The sequence below is a fragment of the Mobula birostris genome, chromosome 26, assembly GCF_030028105.1.
Source record: "Mobula birostris isolate sMobBir1 chromosome 26, sMobBir1.hap1, whole genome shotgun sequence".
In the NCBI taxonomy this organism is placed as follows: Eukaryota; Metazoa; Chordata; class Chondrichthyes; order Myliobatiformes; family Myliobatidae; genus Mobula; species Mobula birostris.
The window spans coordinates 218061-243714 of NC_092395.1; the positions used below are offsets into that span (position 1 = coordinate 218061).

The 25654-nt window shown below is 47.0% G+C and overlaps 1 protein-coding gene across 1 annotated transcript in view; it reads right to left on the reverse strand.

Annotated features, from left to right (window-relative positions):
• The window catches only part of ncanb (neurocan b), a 345873-nt gene that overhangs the window by 51873 nt on the left and 268346 nt on the right, over positions 1-25654 (reverse strand). Inside the window, exon 10 of the mRNA XM_072244299.1 lies at positions 2193-2309. Within this exon, the coding sequence (XP_072100400.1) occupies positions 2193-2309 (117 nt within the window). The remainder of the gene's footprint in view (positions 1-2192; positions 2310-25654) is intronic.

Here is a 25654-nt window from a genome sequence, read left to right on the forward strand (position 1 = left end):
TCCGCAGGCCCTGATGTCTATCCGCGGGTCACGTGAGAAGAGTCTGCAGAAATACTGGATGCACTGGTTGACGTCGCTCAAAATTCTTCAGATTCTGGAAGATGCCAGCAGGATGGAAAACAGTTCAATGCAATAGGAATTATTTATAAAGGATTTAGAGTGTTAGATCTGTAAGAAGTTATAGAGATGGGAAACTGGGATTTTATTAATTGCGGTGAATACAAGGGGTTTGTTTTACTGGGATAATGTGAATGAATAATGGGTTTGTCCAGTTGAGTAATGGGAAGGATTGGGAAGAGTGTCAGTCCATGGAGTTAATGGGGAATGAATGGGATGCAGTTGGGGGCACTGAGTTGGACTATAAGACCACAGGGTTAGGTTTAGGGTCAGGGTTCAATAAATACTGGAAACACGAGCCCATCTGTGGAAAGAGAAACAGATTTAATATTACAGGTTGAAATTTCTTGTTCAGAATAAGAAGCAGTTAAGTGCACTGGGTTACTGGCAATGAATTGAGGGCATTGGGTAATTGACAGTGAATGGGGGTGCACTGGGTAACTGGCAGTGAAAGGTAGTGCACTGGGTGACTGGCAGTGAATGGGGGTGCACCAGGTAACTGGCAGTGAACGGGGGTGCACTGGGTAACTGGCAGTGAATGGGGTGCACTGGGTAACTGGCAGTGAACGGGGGTGCACTGAGTAACTGGCAGTGAATGGGGTGCACTGGGTAACGTGGTGAATGGGGCGCACTGGGTAACTGGCTGTAAAATGTGGGCACACTGAGTAACTGGCAGTGAACGGGGGTGCACTGGGTGACTGATGGTGATTGGGATGCACTGAGTAACTGGCAGAGAACGAGGGACATTGGTGCACTGGGTAATGGCTACGAATTCTACTTTCCATTCCCATTCTGACATGTTGGTCCATGGCCTCCTTTACTACCATGATGAAGCCACACTCAGGTTGGAGGAACAACATCTCATATTCTTACAACCTGACGGCATGGGTACCTAACAACCTGATGGCATGAACACGGATTTCTCTAACTTACAGTAATTTTTCCATCTCCCGCTTCTCTCTTTTTCCATTCCCCATCCAGCCCCCCTTACCCCTTCTCTTCTCCTCACTTGCCCATCACATCCCTCTGGTGCCCCTCCACCTTCCCTTTCTCCCATGGTCCACTTTCGTCTCCTCTCAGATTCCTTCTTCTGCAGCACTTTACACTTTTCACCAATCAGATCCCAGCTTCTTACTTCATCCGGCCTCCCCTACCTACCTGGCTTCACCTGTCACCTTCCTGTTCCCCCTCACCACCACACCATCTTATTCTGGCTTCTTCCCCCTTCCAGTCTTGACGAAGTGTCTCAGCACAAAATGCTGACTGCACCTCTGTAGATGCTTCCTGACCTGTTGAGTCCCTCCAGCATTTTGTGTGTGTTGCTCTGGATTTCTAGCATCTGCAGAACCTCTAGTTTGTGATTCTGACTACCATCCCAACAAGGCAATGCCATTCAGCCCCTGAAGCTTGTTTTTGCCATTCATAGAAATATAGAAAACCTACAGCACAACACAGGCCCTTTGGCCCACAGAGTTATGCCGAACATGTCCTTACCTTAGAAATTACTAGGGTTACCCATAGACCTCTATTTTTCTAAGCTTCACGTACTTATCCAAAAGCCTCTTAAAAGACCCTATTGTATGTGTCTCCACCACCGTTGCCGGCAGCCCATTCCACGCACTCACCACTCTCTGCGTTAAAAACTCTGAACCTACTCCCAAGCACCTTAAACCTGTGCCCTCTTGTGGCAGCCATTTCAACCCTGGGAAAAAGCCTCTGACTATCCACACAATCAATGCCTCTCATCATCTTATACAATAATATCATGGTTAATCTTCCAATCCAAACTTGTTCCCATACACTATCCCCGTGTCCTTCATTCCCTGAATACCCACAAATATCTCCATCACTGTCTGGAATAACCCTGCAGACTGAGAATTCCACAGATCCACCAACCACCACGTAAAGGCTGTTGCTTCACTCAGGTGGGTGATGGGAAGAACCACCAGTGATTTTCTAATTTCTTGCGTCACATCAAGCTCTTACGGTGCCTCCACAAATGATGGTTCAGGCAGAAGACTCAGTAATACCAGCGATACTGAAGTTGCAAATAATAATCCACATTGGCACCTTACCAATTTCACAGTTCTCTCCAGTGAAGCCAGCCGCGCAGTCGCAGGTGTACATTGTGCTGTTGGACAAGCAGGTTCCCTCATGGAGGCAGGGGTTTGTCCGGCAAGGGTCTGGTTCATCTGTACGGAAGCAAACACAGGAAAACTAGACAGAGTAAAGGCCAGAAGACCATAATAAATAGGAGCAGAATTCGGCCATTCAGTCCATCAAGTCTGCTCCACCATTCCAACAGGTGTGATGTTATAATAAGACCATAAGACCATAAGACAAAGGAGCAGAAGTGGGCCATTCGGCCCATCGAGTCTGCTCCGCCATTTTATCATGAGCTGATCCATTTTCTCCTATTTAGTCCCACTCCCCTGTCTTCTCACCATAACCTTTGATGCCCTGGCTACTCAGGTACCTATCAATCTCTGCCTTAAATACACGCAATGACTTGGCCTCCACTGCTGCCCGTGGCAACAAATTCCATAGATTCACCACCCTCTGACTAAAAAAATTTCTTCGCATTTCTGAATGGGCACCCTTCAATCCTTAAGTCATGCCCTCTCATACTAGACTCCCCCATCATGGGAAACAACTTTGCCACATCCACTCTGTCCATGCCTTTCAACATTCGAAATGTTTCTATGAGGTCTCCCCTCATTCTTCTACACTCCAAGGAATACAGTCCAAGAGCGGACAAACGTTCCTCATATGTTAACCCTCTCATTCCCGGAATCATTCTAGTGAATCTTCTCTGTACCCTCTCCAACGTCAGCACATCCTTTCTTAAATAAGGAGACCAAAACTGCCCACAGTACTCCAAGTGAGGTCTCACCAGCGCCTTATAGAGCCTCAACATCACATCCCTGCTCCTATACTCTAGAAATGAATGCCAACATTCCACTGGCCTTCTTCACTACCAACTCAACCTGGAGGTTAACTTTAAGGGTATCCTGTACGAGGACTCCCAAGTCCCGTTGCATCTCAGAACTTTGAATTCTTTCCCCAATTAAATAATAGTCTGCCCGTTTATTTTTTCTGCCAAAGTGCATAACCATACACTTTCCAACATTGTACTTCATTTGCCACTTCTCTGCCCATTCTTCCAATCTATCCAAGTCTCCCTGCAGACTCTCCATTTCCTCAGCACTACCGGCCCCTCCACCTATCTTCGTATTGTCAGCAAACTTATCGACAAAGCCATCTATTCCATAATCTAAATCATTGATGTACAATGTAAAAAGAAGCGGCCCCAACACTGATCCCTGCGGAACACCACTGGTAACCGGCAGCCAACCAGAATAGGATCCCTTTATTCCCACTCTCTGTTTCCTGCCAATCAGCCAACACTCTATCCACGTATGTAACTTTCCCGTAATTCCATGGGCTCTTATCTTGTTAAGTAGCCTCATGTGTGGCACCCTGTCAAAGGCCTTCTGGAAATCCAAATATACAACAACCACTGCATCTCCCTTGTCTAGCCTACTGGTAATTCCCTCAAAAAATTGTAATAGGTTTGTCAGGCAGGATTTTCCTTTAAGGAATCCATGCTGAGTTCTGCCTATCTTGTCATATGCCTCCAGGTACTCTGTAACCTCATCCTTGACAATCGACTCCAACAACTTCCCAACCACCAATGTCAAGCTAACAGGTCTATAATTTCCTTTTTGCTTCCTTGCCCACTTCTTAAATAGTGGAGTGACATTTGCAATCTTCCAGTCTTCCGGAACCATGCCAGAATCTATCAACTTTTGAAAGATCATCGCTAATGCCTCCACAATCTGCACAGCTACTTCCTTCAGAACATGAGGGTGCATTCCATCTGGTCCAGGAGATTTATCTACCTTTAGCCTATTCAGCTTCCTGAGTACTTTCTCTGTCGTAATTGTGACTGTGCACGCGTCTCTTCCCTGCCACCCTTGAGTGTCCGGTATACTGCTGTCTTCCTCAGTGAAGACTGATGTAAAATACTTGTTCAGTTCCTCTGCCATCTCCTCATCTCCCATTACAATTTCTCCAGCATCATTTTCTAACAGTCCTATATCCACTCTCACCTGTCTTTTACTCTTTATATACTTGAAAAAGCTTTTAGTATCCTCTTCGATACTATTTGCTAGCCTCCTTTCATAGTTAATCTTTTCTCTCTTAATGACGTTCTTGGTTTCCTTTTGTAAGGTTTTAAAAACTTCCCAATCCTCTCTCTTCCCACTAATTTTTGCTTCCTTGTATGCCCTCTCTTTTGCTTTAACTTTGGCTTTGACTTCTCTTGTCAACCATGGTTGCATCCTTTTTCCACTCGAAAATTTCTTCTTTTTTGGAATATACCTGTCTTGTATGTTCCTCATTTCTCGCATAAACTCCAGCCACTGCTGCTGTGCCATCTTTCCCGCCAGTGTCTCCCTCCAGTCAACTCTGGCCAGTTCCTCTCTCATGCCACTGTAATTTCCTTTACTCCACTGAAATACCGATACATCAGATTTCGGCTTCTCTTTTTCTAATTTCACAGTGAACTCAATCATGTTATGATCACTCTCTCCTAAGGGTTCCTTCACCTCAATCTCTCCAATCACCTCCGGTTCATTACATAATACCCAATCCAGTACAGCCGATCCCCTAGTGGGCTCAACAACAGGCTGTTCTAAAAAGCCATCTCGCAGACATTCTACAAATCCTCTCTCTTGAGATTCAGTGCTGACCTGATTTTCCCAATCTACTCGCATGTTAAAATCCCCCACAATTATCATAACACTGCCCTTCTGACAAGCCTTTTCTATTTCTGTTGTAATTTGTAGTCCACATCCCTGCAGCTGTTTGGAGGCCTATAAATAACTGCCATCAAGGTCCTTTTACCCCTGCTATTCCTTAGCTCAACCCATAAAGATTCTGCACCTTCCGATCCTATATCACCTCTTTCTAATGATCTAATATCATTTCTTACCAATAAAGCCACACCTCCCCCTCTGCCTACCTTCCTATCCTTCCAATACACCGTGTATCCTTGGTCGTTCAGCTCCCAGAGATATTCATCCTTTAGCCAGGTCTCAGTGATGGCCACAATATCATACCTGCCAATCTGTAGCTGTACAACAAGATCATCCATCTTATTCCTTACGCTGCGTGCATTTAAGTACAACACCTTAAGACCAGTATTTGATACTTTTTGCTTTAATTTCACTGCAACTTTATTGCACTGCAACTCATCCCAATGGCTACAAATTTGCCCCATCACCTGCCTGTCTTTCCTGACATCTTTACTGCTCACTATCTTAGATTTATTTCTGTTTTCCCCTTCCTCTGCTCTATCATTCCGGTTCCCATCCCCCTGCCAAATTAGTTTAAACCCTCCCTAACAGCTCTATTAAACTTTCTCGCCAGGATATTGGTCCCCTTCGGGTTCAGGTGTAACCTGTCCTTTTTGAACAGGTAATACTTCCCTCAGAAAAGATCCCAATTATCCAAGAATCTGAAGCCCTGCCCCCTACACCAGTCTCTCAGCCACGCATTCATCTGCCTGATCCGACTACTCTTGCCCTCGCTAGCACGTGGCACAGGTAGCAATCCTAAGATTACTACCCTGGAGGTCCTGCTTCTCAGCTTCCTTCCTAACTCCTAGAAATCTCTCTTCAGGACCTCCTCCTTTGTCCTATCTATGTCCATTGGTACCAACATGTACCAAGACAACTGGCTGCTCACCCTTCCCCTTTAGAATATTCAGGACCCGATCCGAGACATCCCGTACCCTGGCACCTGGGAGGCAACACACCATGCGGGTATCTCTGTCAGGCTCACAGAGTCTCCTGTCTGTTCCCCTGACTATGGAATCCCCCACGACTACCGCATTTCTCTTCTCCCTCCTTCTCTCCTGCACAACAGCACCAGGCTCAGTGCCAGAGACCCGGTCACCGTGGGCGTCCCCCGTCAGGTCATCCCCCTCAACAGCATCCAGAACAAGGTATTTGTCGCTGAGGGGGACAGCCACAGGGGTGCTCTCCGCTATCCAGGCATTTCCCTGCCCTCTCTTGACAGTGACCCAGTTTTCTGACCCCTGTAGCCTAGGGATGACTACCTCCCTGTAGCTCCTGTCTATTACCTCTTCACTTTCCCTGATAAGCAGATATCCCTCTCAACCCGATTCTCCTGTCTTCTCCTTGTAACATTTGACACACTGACTAATCAAGAACCTGTAATGCCCTGGTAAAGGTTTCACTGTTAACATTGTAGGGTATTTCATGTAATGGTCTTTCTGTCGAAGCAGTGTTTGGGTTCTGGTTAGAGATAATGGCTGCTTTGGAATGTGAGACGTCCAATCAGGGGAGCGGAGTTTTATTTTGTGCGCTTGATACTGGTGTGAGCTTTTGTCTTTGTTCGGTGGGAGATAAAGAGAGAAGATGCTAGAGATAACCAGTCGTAGGACTCAATGGGGACCATGATTCAATGGAGCAAGGTGTGGTTGTCTACTGAAGATCAGTGAATATGACTTTTGGAAGAGTTGAGCTCCAACTTGTGCACACTTGACTGTTTAATTATAATGGACCTTTTTTGTTTTTCCTTTCTTTTCCTTACTAACCCTTTAGTTAAGTTAATATTCATAAATATACTTCCTTTAATTATATGCAGTGTGCAGTCCGTTATTTCCTGGCAACAAGTTGTAACAGGGCAGCAAATCCCACAGCATTCACACAAACTGGGCTTGGGTGAGAGAGGTCCCAATCTCACGGATTTGGTGGGACTGGAGTCTGTATTCCCTAGACATATGCGGCCCGAGAACAGTGGGTCTTTCAACGCTGAGTTGGGAGACTACCAGCGAGGGCTAACAAGCTGTTTCCAGAGACGCCCAAGGAGAAAGGGGTTTCATACCTATCATCTTCTGCTTTAAATATACTCAATAACTTGGCCTTCACAGCCATCTGTGGAACAAATTCTACAGATTCACCACCCTCCAGGTAAAGAAATTCCTCCTCATCTCTATTCTAAATGGACATCAATCCACCATACACTGCATCCTCTAAACTCCTCCCCTATAGGAAACATCCTTTCCACATTCGCTCTCTCTAGGCCTTTCAATATTCAGTAGGTTTCAATTAAATCCCACCTCATTCTTCTAAACTCCAGTCAGTACAGGCCAGGAGCCATCAAATGCTCCCCATATGTTAACCCTTTCATTCCCAGAAGTCATGGGAAGCTGTAAAACGATAAGACCATAAGATATAGGAGCAGTATTAGGCTATTTGACCCATCAAGTCTGCTATACCTTTACACAATATCTCTTCATGCCTTGACCAATCAAGAATCAATCAACCTCTGTTCTGAATATACATAAAGACTTGGCCTCCACAGCCGCCTCTGGCAATGAATTCCACAGATTCATCACTCTCTGGTTAAAGAAGTTCCTCATCTCCATTCTAAAAGGATGCCTCTCTATTCTGAGGCTGCGTCCTCTGGTCTAAGACTCTCCCATCAAAGGAAACATCCTCTCCATATCCACTCTCTCAAGGCTTTCACCATTCAATAGGTTTCAATAAGTTCACCCCTCATTCTTCTGAATTCTAGTGAAAACAAGCCTAGAGCCGTCAAACACTCTTCATATGACAAGCCATTCAATCCTGGAAACATTTTCATGAACCTCCTTTGAATGCTCCCCAGTTTCAGCACATCCTTTCTGAGATAAGGGCCTACTACAGCTCACAACACTTTGAAATATTGCAGAATATTGGTAGCTTAGGTTGGCGATTTGGAAGTTTGGTTCATTGCCAAGCTTGGCACAATGTTTACAAACATTTTGCCAAATTCAGCAATCAACCAAAATTCTAACTCACAATACTCCAAGTGAGGCCTCACCAGTGTCTTATAGTCTTAACATTACATGTTTGCTTTTATATTCTCGTCCTCTTGAAATGAATGCTAACATTGTATCGGCCTTCCTCACCACAGACTCAACCTGCAAATTAACCTTTAGGAAATCCTGCACCAGGGCTGCCAAGTCCCCTTGCACCTCAGTTGTGTGTATTTTCTCTGCATTTAGAAAGTAGTCAACCCTTTCATTCCTTCTACCAAAGAAATGACTTCCAAATCATTGACATATAACAGAAAATGAATCAGTCCCATCACAGACCCCTATGGAACACAAATAGTCACCAGCAGAAACCAGAAAAGGCTCCCTTTATTCCCAGTCTTTGACTCCTGTCAATCAGCCACTACCTTATCCAGCAAAATTTTTTCCCGTAATACCATGGGCTCGTAGCTTGTTAAGTAGCCTCATGTGTGGCACCTTGTCAAAGGCCTTCTGAAAATCCAAGTACAAAACATCAAGTGGTTCTCCTTTGTCTGTCCTACTTGTTGTTTACTCAAAGAATTCCAACAGATTTTCCCTTGAGGAAACCATGCTGAGTATGACCTGCATTATCTCTGGTTCCCATACCAACGCAACTCTAATTTAAACCCCACTGTGTAACATTTACAAACATTCCCGCTTGGATATTCATTCCTCTCTAGGTCATGTGCAAACCATCCCTTACTGTACAGGTCCACCTTCCCTGGAAGAGAGCCCAATGATCCTCCTAAGAGCCCTTGTGCCCTCATCCTACAGCAACTCCTTAGTCACGTATTAAAGTATATAATCTTCCTAGTTCTGGCCTCACTAGCATATAGCATGGGTAGCAATCCTGAGTTCATAACCCTAGAAGTCCTGCCCTTTAACTTAGCACCTAATTCCATGAACTCCCTACGCAGAACCTCGTCACTCGTCCTATCCACGTCACTGGTACCTACATGGACCATGACTTCTGACTGATCACCCTCCCACTTAAGAATATGGAGGATTTTATCCAAGATATCCCAGACCTTGCACCTGGGAAACCATCCCAGAATTTCATTCTCTAGACACTAAATAAATAAAGGCATCCGTTAGTCTTGTGAGACCATGGATCTGCACCTGGAAAGTCTTCACTCTCCAGGGCGCAGGCCTCGGCAAGGTTGTATGGAAAACCCACAGTTGCCCATGTCTCCCCTCTCCACGATACCGATGTTGTCCAAGGGAAGGGCATTAGGACCCATACAGCTTGGCACCAGTGCCATCACAGTGCAATGTGTGATTAAGTTCCTTGCTCAAGGACACAACACATTCCCTCGGCTGGGGCTCGAACTCACGACCTTCAGGTCGCTAGTCCAATGCCTTAACCACTTGGCCACATGCCCACTAGACACTAGCCACTAGAATACTACAGCATAGTACGCTCTTCAGCCCTCAATGTTGTGCCGACCCATATATTCCTTAACAAAAGAAGTACTAAACCCCCACTTCCCCGTAACCCTATATTTTTCTTTCATCCATGTGCTTGTCCAAGAGGCTCTTAAATACCCCTAATGTTTTAGCCTCCACCACCATCCCTGGCAAGTGATTCCAGGCACCCACAACCCTCTGTGTAAAAAACTTACCCCTGATGTCTCCCCTAAATACCCTTCCCTTAACTTTGTACATATGCCCTCTGGTATTTGCTATTCGCGCCCTGGGAAACAGGTACTGGCTATCCACCCTATCTATGCCTCTCATAATCTTGTAGACCTCCATCAAGTCTCCTCTCATCCCTCTACGCTCCAAAGAGAAAAGTCCCAGCTCTGCTAACCTTGCCTCATAAGACTTGTTTTCCAATCCAGGCAACATCCTGGTAAATCTCCTCTGCACCCTCTCCATAGCTTCCATATCTTTCCTATAATAAGGTGACCAGAACTGAACACAATACTGTAAGTGTGGTCTCACCAGAGATTTGTAGGGTAGCAACATGTCCTCCCTACTCTTGAACTCATTCCCCCTATTAATGAAGCCTAGCATCCCATACGCCTTTTTAACTATCCTATCAACCTGTGCAGCGACCTTGAGGGATGTATGGATTTGAATCCAAAGGTCCCTCTGTTCATCCACACTCTTAAGTAACTGACCATTAACCCTGCACTCAGCCTTCTGGTTTGTCCTTCCAAAACGCATCACCTCACACTTATCCAGATTGAACTCCATCTGCTACTTTTCTGCCCAACTCTGCATCCTGTCTATATCCTCTTGTAACCTTCGACAACCTACAGCTCCATCCACAACTCGTCCAATCTTTGTGTCACCTGTAAACTTACTCACCCATCCTTCTGCCTCTTCATCCAGGTCATCTATAAAAATCACAAAGAGCAGGGGACCCAGGACAGAACCTTGCAGCACTCCACTAGTCACCAACCTCCAGGCAGAATACTTTCCTTCCACTGCTACCTTCTGCTTTCTTCCTGTAAGCCAATTTTTTATCCAAACAGCCAAGGTTCCACTGATCCCATGCCTCATGACTTTCTGGATGAGTCTCTCATGGGGGACCTTGTCAAATGCCTTGCTAAAATCCATGTAGACCACATCTACAGCCTACCCTCATCAATTTCTTATGTTACCTCTTCAAAAAACTCAATTAGGCTCGTGAGACATGACCTTCCCTTCACAAAGCCATGTTGACTATCCTTGAATAGACTGTACTTCTCCAAATGCTCGTAGATCCTATCCTTAAGAATCCTTTCCAATAGTTTGCAGACTACCGACGTAAGACTCAGCGGTCTATAGTTCCCAGGATTCTCCCTATTACCTTTTTTTAAACAAGGGAACTACATTTGCCGTTCTCCAATCCTCCGGCACCTCCCCTGCAGCCAAAGAGGATTCAAAGATCATAACTACTGCTCCACCGATCTCTTCTCTCACTTCCCACAGCAACCTGGGGTATGTCACATCCGGCCCTGGGGACTTATCAATCTTGATGTTTTTAAGATGATCCAACACTTCTTCTTCCTTAATCTCCACATTGTCCAGCACACAGGCCTGTTCTATTTTGACCTCACCCTGATCAAGGTCCTTTTCACTTGTGAATACTGAAGCAAAGTATTCATTTAGGACCTCCCCAACCTCCTCCGTCTCCGGGCACATGTTGCCTTCTTTATCCTTTAGTGGCCTCACCTTCATTCTTGTCATCCTTCTGTTCTTCACATACGCATAGAATACTATGGGGTTCTCCTTAATCCTACATGCCAAGGCCTTCTCATGCCCCCTTCGAGCTCTCCTAAGTCCTTTCTTTAGCTCCTTCCTGGATACCCTATATTTCTCATGAGCCCCTCCTGCTTCCTGCTTCTTGCTTCTTATATCTAACATATGCTTCCTTCTTCCTCTTGACAAATTGTCTCACGTGTTTCGTCAGCCATGGTTCCTTTTTCCTACCATTTTTTCCTTGTCTCAGTGGGACAAACCTATCCTGAACCCAGCACAAGTGGTCCCTGAACTTCCTCCACGTTACTTCTGTGCTTTCAACCTTGAATATCTTTCCAATTTACTCTCACTAGTTCCTGCCTCACCCCTTCATAGTTAGCCCTTCCCCAGTTAAGCACTTTCCCATTTTGTCTGTTTTTATCCTTTTCCATAGCTATGCTGAAGCTAAGGGAGTTGTGGTCACTCTCACCAAAATGCTCCCCCACCCAGAGGTCTGCCACCTGAGCAGGTTCATTACCCAGAACTAGATCCAGTATGGCCTCTCGTCTCGTCGGCTGGTCCATGTACTGTGTCAGGAATCCTTCTTGAACACACCTGACAAATTCAGCCCCATCTATCCCCCTTGCAGTCAGGAGGTACCAGTCAATATGAGGGAAGTTGAAATCACCCATAACTGCAACCCTGTATTTCCCGCACCATTCTAAAAACTGCCTGCTCGGTGTCCTGAGGGCTATTTGGGAGCCTATAGACTACTCCCAGCACAGTGATTGATCCCTTCCTATCTCTGACTTCCACCCACACTGACTCAGTGGACACTCCCTCTGCAGCATCCTCTCTTTCTATAGCTGTGATAATATCCCTGACCAGTAATGCCCACTGAATCTCCTATCTGCCCCCCACAGAAATTAATCTCCCATCACCACAGTGTGCCTCTCCTCTTCTCTTCTGAGTCACAGAGGCAGACTCAGTGCCAGAGGCCTGACCACTGTGACTTTCCTATGTTCGGTCATCCCCCGCGACAGTATCCACCTGTTGTTGAGGGGGATGGCCACACGAGTACTCTGCACTGACTCTTTAACCCCTTTCCCCTTCCTGACTGTCACTCAAGCTTCTGTGTCCTGCACCTTGGTTGTAACTACCTCTCCATATGTCCTATCTATCACCCCTTTAACCTCCCAAATGATCTGGAGTTCATCCGGTTCCAGCTCCATCTCCTTAATGTGGATTGTTAGAAGCTCCAGCTGGATACACTTCTTGCAGTTGTAGTCATCAAGGATGGTCTTGCATGCCTGTGTTAATGGGTGCAGGGGTGTTCCATGCATGCCTGTGTTAATGGGTGCAGGGGTGTTCCATGCATGCCTGTGTTGATGGGTGCAAGGGTGGTCTTGCATGCTTGTGTTGACGAGTAGGGGTGTTCCATGCATGCCTGAGTTGACGGGTGCAGGGGTGTTCCATGCATGCCTGTGTTGATGGGTGCAGGGGTGTTCCATGCATGCCTGTGTTGATGGGTGCAGGGGTGTTCCATGCATGCCTGTGTTGATGGGTGCAGGGGTGTTCCATGCATGCCTGTGTTAATGGGTGCAAGGGTGGTCTTGCATGCTTGTGTTGATGAGTAGGGGTGTTCCATGCATGCCTGTGTTGACGGGTGCAGGGGTGGTCTTGCATGTCTGTGTTGATGGGTAGGCGTGTTCCATGCATGCTTGTGTTGATGGGTGCAGGGGTGTTCCATGCATGCCTGTGTTGATGGGTGCAGGGGTGTTCCCACCCCGCGCAGGTAATGTTGCAGCTCTATAAAACCCTGGTTAGACCACAGACCACACCCGGAGTATTGTGTTCAGTTCTGGTTGCACAGCTATAGGATGAGATTAAGCTGGAAAGAGTAGAGAACGATGTTCCTGGGCCTGGAGGACTTGAGATATGAGGAAGGATTGGACTGGCTGGGGCGAAGGAGGCTGAGGGGTATCCTGGTCATTCAACGTGATTGGGGAAGATTTAAAGGGGCCCAAGCAGCAATTTTTTCACACAGTGCTGGGGGTATATCATATGAGCAGCCAAAGAGGTGAAGGCAGGTACAATTACAGAGTTTAAATGGCATTTACAGTTACAACATGGGAAACAGAGCAGAGGTTCCCAATCTTTTTTATGCCATGGACCCCTATCATTAACTGAGAGATTCATGGATCCCAGGTTGGGAACCCCTGGCTGAGAACGATATAGGCCAAATGCAGGAAAATGGGATTAACATAGGCAACTTGATCACATGGATAAATTGAACTGAAGAATTTGTTCCCATGCTATGTGGCTCTGACACGAAGAGGTGGTTGGAGTTGGGAATTCTCTGCCTGGAGAAAGCAGGCACTCACACAACATTTAGATATCTAGACGTCCTTGAATTATCAAGCCAAATAGAGGTAAATGGGTTTTGCTCAGCATGGTACAGTGGTTAACATAGACAGGGTGGCTGAATGGCCTGTTTCTGTGTTATGACTGTAGAAGCTGCCTGACCAGTGAAATGGCTGCAATGCTACCGTTTATTTCAGGCTTGGTAAGGCTGGGATCGGAAGCTCTGTGTAGGGAAGAGGTCGAGGCCTCCAAAGACCGTTGAGGAAACAGAAGATGAAAGGTGCAGATGTAACAACGGGAAACCAAAGATACTCAGCGTCAGATCTGCAGAGTGTCTCTGATCAGGAATAAATTCATGAAATAAACACCCAAATGGCCCCAAATGATGTGGAATGATGTGGAATTAATTAATCCAACTGAACACTAAGTGATTAAATGTAAAGAATTCGGTATTGATTAAAATAGAAAACAATCAACTGCTGATGAAGAACACTTCACTAAAGGAACAATTAACCATATTATTATCAGATCATAGCAACTGTATTAATTTGAACACAGTTAGAAGTTAAACAGAGAGAAGAGGCTTCCCATTCAATGAATTCACCTCAGTGAACACACTTCCTTTCTGGAGTTTAATGAATACAAATTGATCGCAGTTTTATTTAAAGCCATCATAGCCTCACCCTTCCCTATCTCTGACATTTTCCAGCCCTACAATCTGTGCTCCACATTCAGATGACTGGTTCCAGGCTCCAGAATTCCTTTGTAACACCCTCTCCCTTTCCCCTGCTTAATACCTCTGAATGAAGTTTTGGTTAAAATGCCTTTCTGAGGATCAGATTTGCTGGGCACCATGGCTGCAATGCACTTTGGGACATTGTAACACAGAAATGAACACTGCTCTTTGAAGGGCTCATCCAGCGTACAATGTGAGGGACTCTACTATTGGGGAGAGATGGTGATTAACTGAGGAGAGACCATGGTAATGTTACTTGTTTCTGTCGGCTGAGCGGAGTAGAGCCATCGAGCAATACAGCACAGAATCAGGCCCTTGGGCCAATGGGCTCATGTCGTCTATGGTGCTGGTCTGGTCCCAAGTGAATGCCAGTTGGTCCGCATTGCTCCAAACCCCTCCTATCCATGTATTTGCCCAAATATCTTCAGAAATAGAAATGGAAATGGATGATTCACACCATCATTTGTTAAGGTTAGCTTTATTTGTCACACGTACATTGAAACACAGGGTGAAATGCATCACTTTGTGTCAACAATCAATACCGAAGGGTATGCAGCAACCTACCACCCAGCCCATGATCTCTTCAACCCACTGCTGTCAGGAGGAAGGTACAGGAGCACCAGGACCAGGACTGTCAGACTGGGATACAGCTTCTTCCCTCAGGCTGTGAGACTAATGAATACCCTGTCACCACTGAGGTCTCGTTACCAAACTGCGAGCTATTTACTGTACTGTTTACCTGTGCTGTGTACTACATGCATTTTAAATTATATCTTGTTAACTTACTTATGATAATATTTTGGTTTATATGCTGTGTGTGAGTGCACCTTGGTCCGGACGGACATTGTTTCTACGTATGAGAATAAACTTGAACTTGACTTGACTTGAACAGTCAAACTGTATGCTGAGGGTAACCTGCAGGTATCGCTGTGCCTCCAGTACCAACACACCATGTCCACAACAATGTCCTAACCTGTATGCCTTTGCAATGTGGGAGCGAACTGGAGCAGCTGGAGAAAACCCACATGGTCATGGACAGAAGTTACAATGGCCGAAAATAACCCTGATCTTCCTGTCAGTGCTGTAAAGTATAGGTGCTACGCTACTGAAGCACGCTTCTGAGCAGAACTAGAGGTTCAGTCTCTCCTTTTCCACACCAGCACACTCCAACAGAGCCTGCAAACCCGTGATTTCTACATTATAAATGACAAAGGCAGCACGTGTAAGGGAACACCACCACCTTCGGGTTCACCTTCATCATTATTGGATCTAAATCCCGGAATTCCCTCCTCCACAGCTCTGTGGGGCAACTTCACTAGAAAGACCTGTATGGTTTAAACTGGCACCTTCTCAAGGGAAATAAGGAATAGGCGATAAAGCTCACCTGCTGGCTAGGTCTACATCCTGGAAAGACACTTGCAAATTTCTACAGATGTACTGTGGAGAGCACTCTAACTGGTTACATCACTGCCTGGTATGGGGCCACTACACAGGATCGGGAAAAGCTGCAGAAAGTTGGAGGTGGCAGTGAGGATTCTTTCTGCTCTCTGCCTTCTGCTTCAGTAAGTTTGTCATTTGTGTGAGATCTCTCCATAGGGTTGAGGAGAATCAGCCCTCGGACACCAACACAAGGAGGCCAAAGACACGCGCCATTAGACATCCCACTGAGTGCCTGACATTGGGCTAGATTATGATTTATATTCTGTAACTGAATGTTTCTCTGCCATCGTAATTGCATGATCTATAAGAGCTTTGTGTTGTATGTCACTGTTAGTTCTGTGTTTGGCACCTTGGCCCAGAGAACTGTTTCATTTGGTGTATTCATGTGTAATTCAACTTGAACATAAACTTGATTCAGCCAGCAACCACTGGAATCAGTGAACACCGCATATCTGCAGATGTTGGAAATCTGAAATAAAACAGAAAATGCAGGGAGAGGGAAACCCTACAGTCCAGGTAGTATCTGGGCAGAGAGAAATGGAGCTAATGTTTCCAGTTGATGGGCTAAATGGTCCAACTCCTCTCCAACAGTATGTCTTCTGGACTGATCCCGTGAGAGTGCTCCCTGTTGTAGATCGTTCTGCTGAAATGTTCACTCTCCCTCCATCTCCACAGATTCTACATGACCAGCTGAGGCATTCACAGTTTCCATTTCTGAGCCACTGGAATTAGACACACCTGTGATGCCATTTGGAGTTTCTGTGAGACAGTGTTTTAGCTCTATAAATTATATGAGCAGGGGATTCAGCTATTGTCAGAGGGAATCGCCAACACATTTCTGGTTAACACATCGTGGAGGGACAAACCATTGATCTCGGCACTGCTGGTAACTCCTGCCCTTCCGTGAAGAGCTTTATGGATCCTTTCAGGTTCACATGAAGGCTAAACAGAACCTTGATTTAACATCTCACCCAGAAGGCAACACCTCCAGCAGTGAGCACTCTCACAACATCAGCCCAGATTGTTTGGTAAAGCCTCAGGGCGGGTCAGAATCCACCATCATCTGCCTTAAGGACGAGAGTGCAACCCGATGGACAGAGATTACTTAAGCACAGCAACTCCTCAGCAGCACACTGGATCAGGGGTGAAGGAATAGGTAGCCCATCTGCTTCCTTCTGTCTCATCTCATAGCCAAGGCTGTGCTGAGGGATAAAGGTTTGAAAGAGTTGACTGATCAGAGACACTAAATGGCTGTTGGGAGTGTTGGCAGTCAGCAACGTGCGCAGAGAGCTTCCCCCATCAGCAGAATGACACTGCTCGGGAGACCCAATTGCCCATTGAACCAGTGCCAAATGCTAGCATAACTTGTGAGAGACACGAAGAGGGTCTGAAGCATCGGTGGGTTGCAATCATCGTGAGTGGTCATTTGTTGGTGAGACTGCGCGAGGTTTAAAAAGAGCTCAGGGCCTTTCGGGACTTTTTAGCTGGCTATGATCATAATGATCTCAGCATGTGCCAATGAAAAGAAGTGGGATGTACTGTAAGCTGGTGTTGGCGTGTTCCAAGAACTCTGCCGGCAAGGCAGCATCTGCAGAAGAGAGTATACTCAACGTTTTGGGCCGAGGTCCTTCAGCAGGACTTCGGCAAGATAGATTCTTGACTAGTCAGGATGTCAAAGATTACAAGGAAAAGGCAGGAGAATGGGGGTCAGATGGACAATAAAACAGCCATGATGGAATGGCAGAGCAGCTCAATAGGCTGACAAACCTAGTGCTGCTCCTTCAACTTACAGTCTTACGGAACAGCCAGTGTTGGCGTGATCAGCCTTCCGCTCAACAGGCTTAAGCGAGAACAGGCGCAGACTAAAACTTCAGCTTGGGAAGTCTAGCAAGTGAGAGGCATAACAAGTGTAGGTAGGATAGTAGTTCGGGCAGTGAAATGCTCCTTCTATCAGATGTGGAATCTCAGGGTACCCGACAGTCTCCCTGATGAATTCATCTGCAGGAAGTGAACCCAACTTCAGCTACTGACTGACCAGGTCAAGGAACTGCAGCTGGAGCTGGGTGCACTCGGGACCGTCTGGGAGACTGAAAATTTTATAGATGAGACTTTTACTGAAGTGGCCGCACCCAGTTAGCAGATGGTGACCACCAGGAGAGGTAAGAGGTAAGGGGTTCCCCTGTGGATGTTTCTCTCAGCCACAAGTACACTCTTTGCATACAGCTGGGGCAGCATGGCCTATCAAGGCAAGGCAGCTGGGGCAGCATGGCCTATCAGGGTGAGGCAGGTGGAGCATCATGACGTATCAGGGCGAGGCAACTGGGGCAGCATGACCTATCAGGGCAAGGCAGCTGAGGCAGCATGACCTATCAGAGTAAGGCAGGTGGGACTACATGACCCATCAGGGTAAGGCAGGTGGGGCAGCATGACCTAGGATAGGATATGCTATGTTAGGTTAGATGCTAGGTCCGAGTCAGCATGGATTTATGAAGGGGAAATCATGCTTGACTGATCTTCTGGAATTTTTTGAGAATGTAACTATGAAAATGGACATGGGAAAGCCAGTGGATGTAGTGTACCTGGACTTTCAGAAAGCCTTTGATAAGGTCCCACATAGGAGGTTAGTGTGCAAAATTAGAGCAAATGGTATTGGGGTAGGGTACTGACATGGATAGAAAATTGGTTGGCAGACAGGAAACAAAGAGAAGGGATTAATGAGTCCCTTTCGGAATGGCAGGCGGTGACTAGTGGGGTACCGCAAGGTTCGGTGCTGGGACCGCAGCTATTTACAATATACGTTAATGATTTAGATGAAGGGATTAAAAGTAACATTAGCAAATTTGCAGATGACACAAAGCTGTGTGGCAGTGCGAAATGTGCGGAGGATGTTGAGATAATGCAGGGTGACTTGGACAGGTTGGGTGAGTGAGCAGATGCATGGCAGATGCAGTTTAATGTGGATAAATGTGGGGTTATCCATTTTGGTGGCAAGAACAGGAAGGCAGATTACTATCTGAATGGTGTCAAGTTAGGAAAAGGGGAAGTACAACAAGATCTAGGTGTCCTTGTTCATCAGTCACTGAAAGTAAGCATGCAGGTACAGCAGACAGTGAAGAAAACTAATGGCATGTTGGCCTTCATAACAAGGGGAGTTGAGTATAGGAGCAAGGAGGTCCTTCTACAGTTGTACAGGGCCCTGGTGAGACCACACCTGGAGTATTGTGCACAGTTTTGGTCTCTAAATTTGAGGAAGAACATTCTAGCTATTGAGGGAGTGCAGCATAGGTCACAAAGTTAATTCCCGGGATGGCAAAACTGTCATATGTTGAAAGATTGGAGCGACTGGGGTTGTATACACTGGAATTTAGAAGGATGAGAGGGGATCTGATTGAAACATATAAGATTATGAAGGGATTGGACACACTAGAGGCAGGAAACATGTTCCTGATGTTGGGGGAGTCCAGAACCAGAGCCCGCAGTTTGAGAATAAGGGGTAGACAATTTAGACCGGAGTTGAGGAAAAACTTTTTGACCCAGAGAGTTGTGGATCTGTGGAATGCTCTGCCTCAGAAGGCAGTGGAGGCCAATTCTCTGGATTCTTTCAAGAAAGAGTTAGATAGAGCTCTTAAAGATAGCGGAGTGAAGGGATATGGGGAGAAGGCAGGAAAAGGGTACTGATTGTGGATGATCAGCCATGATCACAGTGAATGATGGTGCTGGCTCGAAGGGCTGAATGGCCTACTCCTGCACCTATTGTCTATTGTCTATCAGGGCAAGGCAGCAGCAGCCATGCCCGTGACACTGTGGCCAGCTCTGAGGTTCAGCATGGAAGAGTAAAGTCAGGCAGAGTGATACTGATAGGAGACTAGGACAGGAAGAGGTCCTGCACAGTAAGTATACTAGTTAGGGAAAACCACGTGCTAATCAGGGCAGGATGATAGTACAGATGAAACAGTAGCCAAAGGACTGGTGCAGAGGACAGGGTTTCAGATTTCTGGATCATTGGGATCTCTTCTGGGGGATATGTGACCTGTACAAAAAGGACGGGTTACACCTGACCCCGAGGGACACCAATATCCTTGCAGGGAGATTTGTTGGAGCTGTTGGGGAGGGTTTAAACTAATTTGGCAGGGGGATTAGAACCAGACTGTTAGGCTGAGGATGACAATTGTTATGCATTGCACACAATTGGTTCATGGTGCATTCTGTGAGGATGAACAGGCAGATGAAAGGCCAAAAGTGTAGTCAGTGGGATAAGTGGGGATAAGTATAAAGTGGGGGCAAAATTGAAAAGTGTGATGAATGCAGGACCGAATGTATATTTGAATTCACACAATATATGGAATAATGTAGATGAGGTGTCTGGGGTGTCAGGGAGGGGTAGCACCTCTGGTGGGGGAACATGTCACGTCCTTTTCAGGGCGGTTAGTCCACCTTTGGTCCCCACCTGGCACTCAGCTCTCACCTGTGGCTCCCCGTAGCTGTTTGCATGTGACAGCGGCCACACCCCGGGCAACGGCTTCGACAAGCCGGCTAAACCAGGTGAGGGTAGCCAACGGGTCTCAAACCCTCGGTGAGATAGGGAGTTCTCTATCCCAGCATGTGAAGACAGACTCCGGCGGATTGAGCGGACGAGACCTATGGAAGGTCCAACGGTCAAGAAGGCGGTCTCTGCAAGCGTTGTGGAACGTGTAGAGCAGGACAAGACACAGAAGACGTCCTGGTCATCCACTGCGCCTAGTCCCATCTCCAGCCGTCTAGACTCCGTCTTGCCACTGGATCCAGATGGGAATTGGGAAGAGAGAGTGAGGCTGACGCTGCGCAACTTTCCCTCACTTAAATCCAAATCACGCGCTAGTCTCGACACCATCATAATGGTGTCGAGGTCCTCATTGACGTCAACGATGGACGAACAACAACAACAACAATGTAGATGATCTTTTAGCACAGCTACAGATTGACAGGTATGACCATTGTGGGCTTCACTGACTCATGGCTGAAAGAAGATTATAGCTGGGAGCTTAATGTCCAAGGACACACATGGTTTTGAAAGGGCAGGCAGGTAGGCAGAGGGGATGAGGTAGCTCTGTTGACAAAAATGAAATCAAATCCTTAGAAAGAGATGACATAGGATTGGAAGATGTAAAGAAACCCCTGATGGGAATTATAGATGACAAACAACAAAAGACCCATTTAAAAGCCCAAGTGGGATCCGCAGGGATCGGTGCTGGGTCTTTTGTTGTTTCTCACCTATATCAATGATCTGGACAATAATGTGATTGAATGAGTCAACAAATTTGTGGATGGCACCAAGATTGGGAGTGTAGCGGACAGCAAGGAAGACTATCATGGTTTGCAGCAGGATCTGGACCAGCTGGAAAAACGGGGTGAAAAATGGCAGGTGGAATTTAATGCAGACAAATGCGAGGTGTTGCACTTTGGTAGGACCAATCGGGGTAGGTCTTACACAGTGAACAGGAGGGCACTGAGGAGTGCGTAGAACAAAGGGATCTGGGAATATACATCCATAGTTCATTGAGAGTGGCGTGACAGGTAAATAGGGTCGTGAGGAAAGCCTTTGGCATTCGCCTTCATAATCAACTTATTGAGTACAGGAGATGGAATGTTATGCTGAAGATGTATAAGACATTGGTGAGACCTAATTTGGAGTATTGTGTGCAGTTTTGGCACACCTCCCAGAAAAGTGTAAATAAGTTTGAAAGAATACAAAGAAATTTCACCAGAATGCTGCCAGGTCTGGAGGACCCGAGTTATAAAGGAAAGATTGAATAGGTTAGGACTTTATTCCATGGCACGTAGAAGATTGAGAGGAGATTTGATAGAGGATTACAAAATTATAAAGGGTATAGATGGGGTAAATACAAGCAGGCGTTTTCCACTGAGATTGGGTGACACTACAACCAGAGGCCATGGGTTAGTTGTGAAAGGTGAAAAGTTTAAGGGAACATGAGGAGAAACTTCTCCATTCAGAGGCTCGTGAGAGTGTAGAATGAGCTGTCATCACGTTGTGCATGTAAACTCACTTTCAAAGTTTAAGAGAAGTTTGGGTAGGTGCATGAATGGTAGGGGTATGGGGAGCTTTGGTCCTGATGTGGGTCGATGGGAGTAGGCAGTTTAAATGGTTCGGCACAGGCTAGATGGGCCAAGAGCCCCGCTTCTATGCCGTACTTTTCTCTGACTGTATGATTCTAAATCAGCCATGATGGAACGGCGGATCAGACTCGAATCTCCAATTGGCCCAATTCCGCTCCTATGTTTTATGGTCTTCCGGTAACTTACTCCTTTTAGTGAGCAAGGTCTTTGGTTCTGAGTTGATATTTCAGCAGAGTGGGATATGCAGAGAGAGGTGTGAAGGGCTTAAGGGTTAAAAACAACTCAGTAGTTAGAGCGATCCCTGGAGAAAGGTGATGTTGGGGCAGTGAGCGGAGATTCTGTATTCTGTGCCATAGATACCCAGGGCTTTCGTCAGCATCTGCAGATGCAGTTACAGCAGGAGGAACAAAAGAATATTTTTAAATTTATGAAATGATTTGCTGGCATTTTATTTCAGCAAAGAGATCTGTGCAGTGCGATGATTTATAATTACTGAAGCTTGTGAAGTCATCCCAAGCACCACCATCTGCATTTCATTTTCAGACAATTAGTCACAACTTATTAGTTGGAAATGATTGTGTTACGAAGCCATCTGTTACCCAAGTGGCAGGCTGTTCCCGGCAGGCGAGCTCCGAGTTCCTTGCAACACCTAGAAATGGTGCTGCTGTGGGCTGACACAGGATTTCAGTGCCTGCGGAGTGTAGCAGCACAGGGCCAGGGGACAGAAACCAGAGCAATGAGCTGGCAACAGTATCGATACGGTCCATCACTCTCAGTGCATTATCATGAACACACAGTGGTACAGGCTGGGACATGCAGACCACCTCCTACTCTCCATCGCCACCCCATAACCTTCCTTCACTTCACCACTTTAAGCTCAAGTTCAAGTTTAATTGTCACTCAATCATACATGAATACAGCCAGACGAAGCTACATTCCTCCCGGTCTAAGATGCAAAACATAGTTCCAACAGCCACACACAGCAAATAGAACAAATAGCACATATGTATAATTATCACATCAAAAGAAGTTTATATATATATATATAAAACAATAATATAGATCAAGTCCCTGAGTAGACTGATGGAGCTAGCTTTCTGCAAAAACAATCCGCAGCAGTTCCTCTTGCACAAGTGCACTGCCGACTAACACAATCCAGCATGTCTGCATCATGAAAGTCAACACTAGAGGGCAGCACCAATGTGTGCCGGCACGGCCCACAGCCCAGAATGGAATACAATTGCATACAGCCAGCACCCACGTCTCCTTCATCAGCATCTCCACATGCAACTCTAAGGCACGAGGGCCTTGTCCACGCAACTACAGCTCCCCCGCCATCGGTTGTGCCCTGAACCAGTCAATCAGACTCGTATTCTATATTACCAATGACCAACAGAGTCTTGCAAACACAATAAAAACGCTAACACGAGGAATTCTGCAGATGCTGTAAATTCAAGCAACACACATCAAAGTTGCTGGTGAACACAGCAGGCCAGGCAGCATCTCTAGGAAGAGGTACAGTCGACGTTTCAGGCCGAGACCCTTCGTCAGGACTAACTGAAGGAAGAGCTAGTAAGAGATTTGAAAGTGGGAGGGAGAGGAGGAGATCTAAAATGATAGGAGAAGACAGGAGGGGGAGGGATGGAGCCAAGCGCTGGACAGGTGATTGGCAAAAGGGATATGAGAGGATCATGGGACAGGAGGCCCAGGGAGAAAGACAAGGGGGAGGGGAGAAATTCTAACGGAGAGTACAGTGTGACTTTCTGATCCGGACAGTGCAGTCTGACTCTCTGATCCGGACAGTGCAGTCTGACTCTCTGATCTGGACAGTGCAGTGTGACTCTCTGATCCGGAGACTGCAGTCTGACTCTCTGATCCGGACAGTGAAGTGTGACTCTCTGATCCGGGGAATTCCGCGTAAAAATGATCCGGGGAGTTCCGTGTAACTGTGATCCGGGGAGTTCCGTGTAACTGTGATCCCGGGGGTTCCGTGTAACTGTGATCTGGGGAGTTCCGTGAAACTGTGATCCGGGGAGTTCCGTGTAACAGTGATCCCGGGAGTTCCGTGTAACTGTGATCCCGCGGGTTCCGTGTAACTGTGATCCGGGGAGTTCTGTGAAACTGTGATCCGGGGAGTTCCGTGTAACTGTGATCCTGGGGGTTCCGTGTAACTGTGATCCGGGGAGTTCCGTGTAAATGTGACCAGGGGTTTTCCGTGTAACTGTGATCCCGGGGGATCCGTGTAACTATGATCCGGGGAGTTCCGTGTAACTGTGCTCCAGGGAGTTCCGTGTAACTGAGATCCCGGGGAGTTCCGTGTAACTGTGATCCAGGGAGTTCCGTGTAACTGTGATCCCGGGAGATCCGTGTAACTGTAATCCGGGGAGATCCGTGTAACTGTGATCCGGGGAGTTCCGTGTTACTGTGATCCGGGGATTTCCGTGTAACTCTGATCCCGGGAGTTCCGTGTAAATGTGACCGGGGGGGGAGGGGGGGTTCCGTGTAACTGTGATCCGGGGAGTTCCGTGTAACTGTGATCCGTGGATTTCCGTGTAACTCTGTGATCCGGGGATTTCCGTGTAACTGTGATCCGGGGATTTCCATGTCACTCTGTGATCCGGGGATTTCAATGTAACTGTGATCCCGTGAGATCCGTGTAACTCTGTGATCCGGGGAGTTCCGTATAACTATGATCCGGGGAGTTCCGTGTAACTGTGATGGGGGGGGGGGCGGTTCTGTATAACTGTGATCCGGGGAGTTCCGTATAACTGTGATCAGGGGAGTTCCGTATAACTGTGATCCCGGGTGTTCCGTGTAACTGTGATCCGGGGAGTTCCGTGTAACTGTGATCCCGGGAGTTCCGTGTAAGTGTGATCTGGTGAGTTCCGTGTAACTGTGATCCTGGGAGTTCCGTGTAACTGTGATCCGGGGAGTTCCGTGTAACCGTGATCCGGGGGGGGGGGGGGTTCCGTGTTACTGTGATCCGAGGAGTTCCGTGTAACTGTGATCCCGGGAGTTCCGTGTAACTATGATCCGAGGAGTTCCGTGTAACTATGCTCCAGGGAGTTCCGTGTAACTGAGATCCCGGGGAGTTCCGTGTAACTGTGATCCGGGGAGTTCCGTGTAACTGTGATCAGAGGATTTCCGTATAACTGTGATCCCGGGGGTTCCGTGTAACTGTGATCCGGGGAGTTCCGTGTAACTGTGATCCCGGGAGTTCCGTTGAAGTGTGATCTGGTGAGTTCCGTGTAACTGTGATCCCGGGAGTTCCGTGTAACTGTGATCCGGGCAGTTCCGTGTAACCGTGATCCGGGGGGGGCGGGGGGGTCCGTGTTACTGTGATCCGAGGAGTTCTGTGTAACTGTGATCCCGGGAGTTCCGTGTAACTATGATCCGAGGAGTTCCGTGTAACTATGCTCCAGGGAGTTCCGTGTAACTGAGATCCCGGGGAGTTCCGTGTAACTGTGATCTGGGGAGTTCCGTGTAACTGTGATCAGGGGAGTTCCGTATAACTGTGATCCCGGGGGTTCCGTGTAACTGTGATCCGGGGAGTTCCGTGTAACTATGATCCCGGGAATTCCGTGTAAGTGTGATCTGGTGAGTTCCGTGTAACTGTGATCCGGGGAGTTCCGTGTAACCGTGATCCGGGGGGGGGGGGGGGGGTCCGTGTTAGTGTGATCCGAGGAGTTCCGTGTAACTGTGATCCCGGGAGTTCCGTGTAACTATGATCCGGGGAGTTCCGTGTAACTATGCTCCAGGGAGTTCCGTGTAACTGAGATCCCGGGGAGTTCCGTGTAACCGTGATCCGGGGGGGGGGTTCCGTGTAACTGTGATCCGGGGAGTTC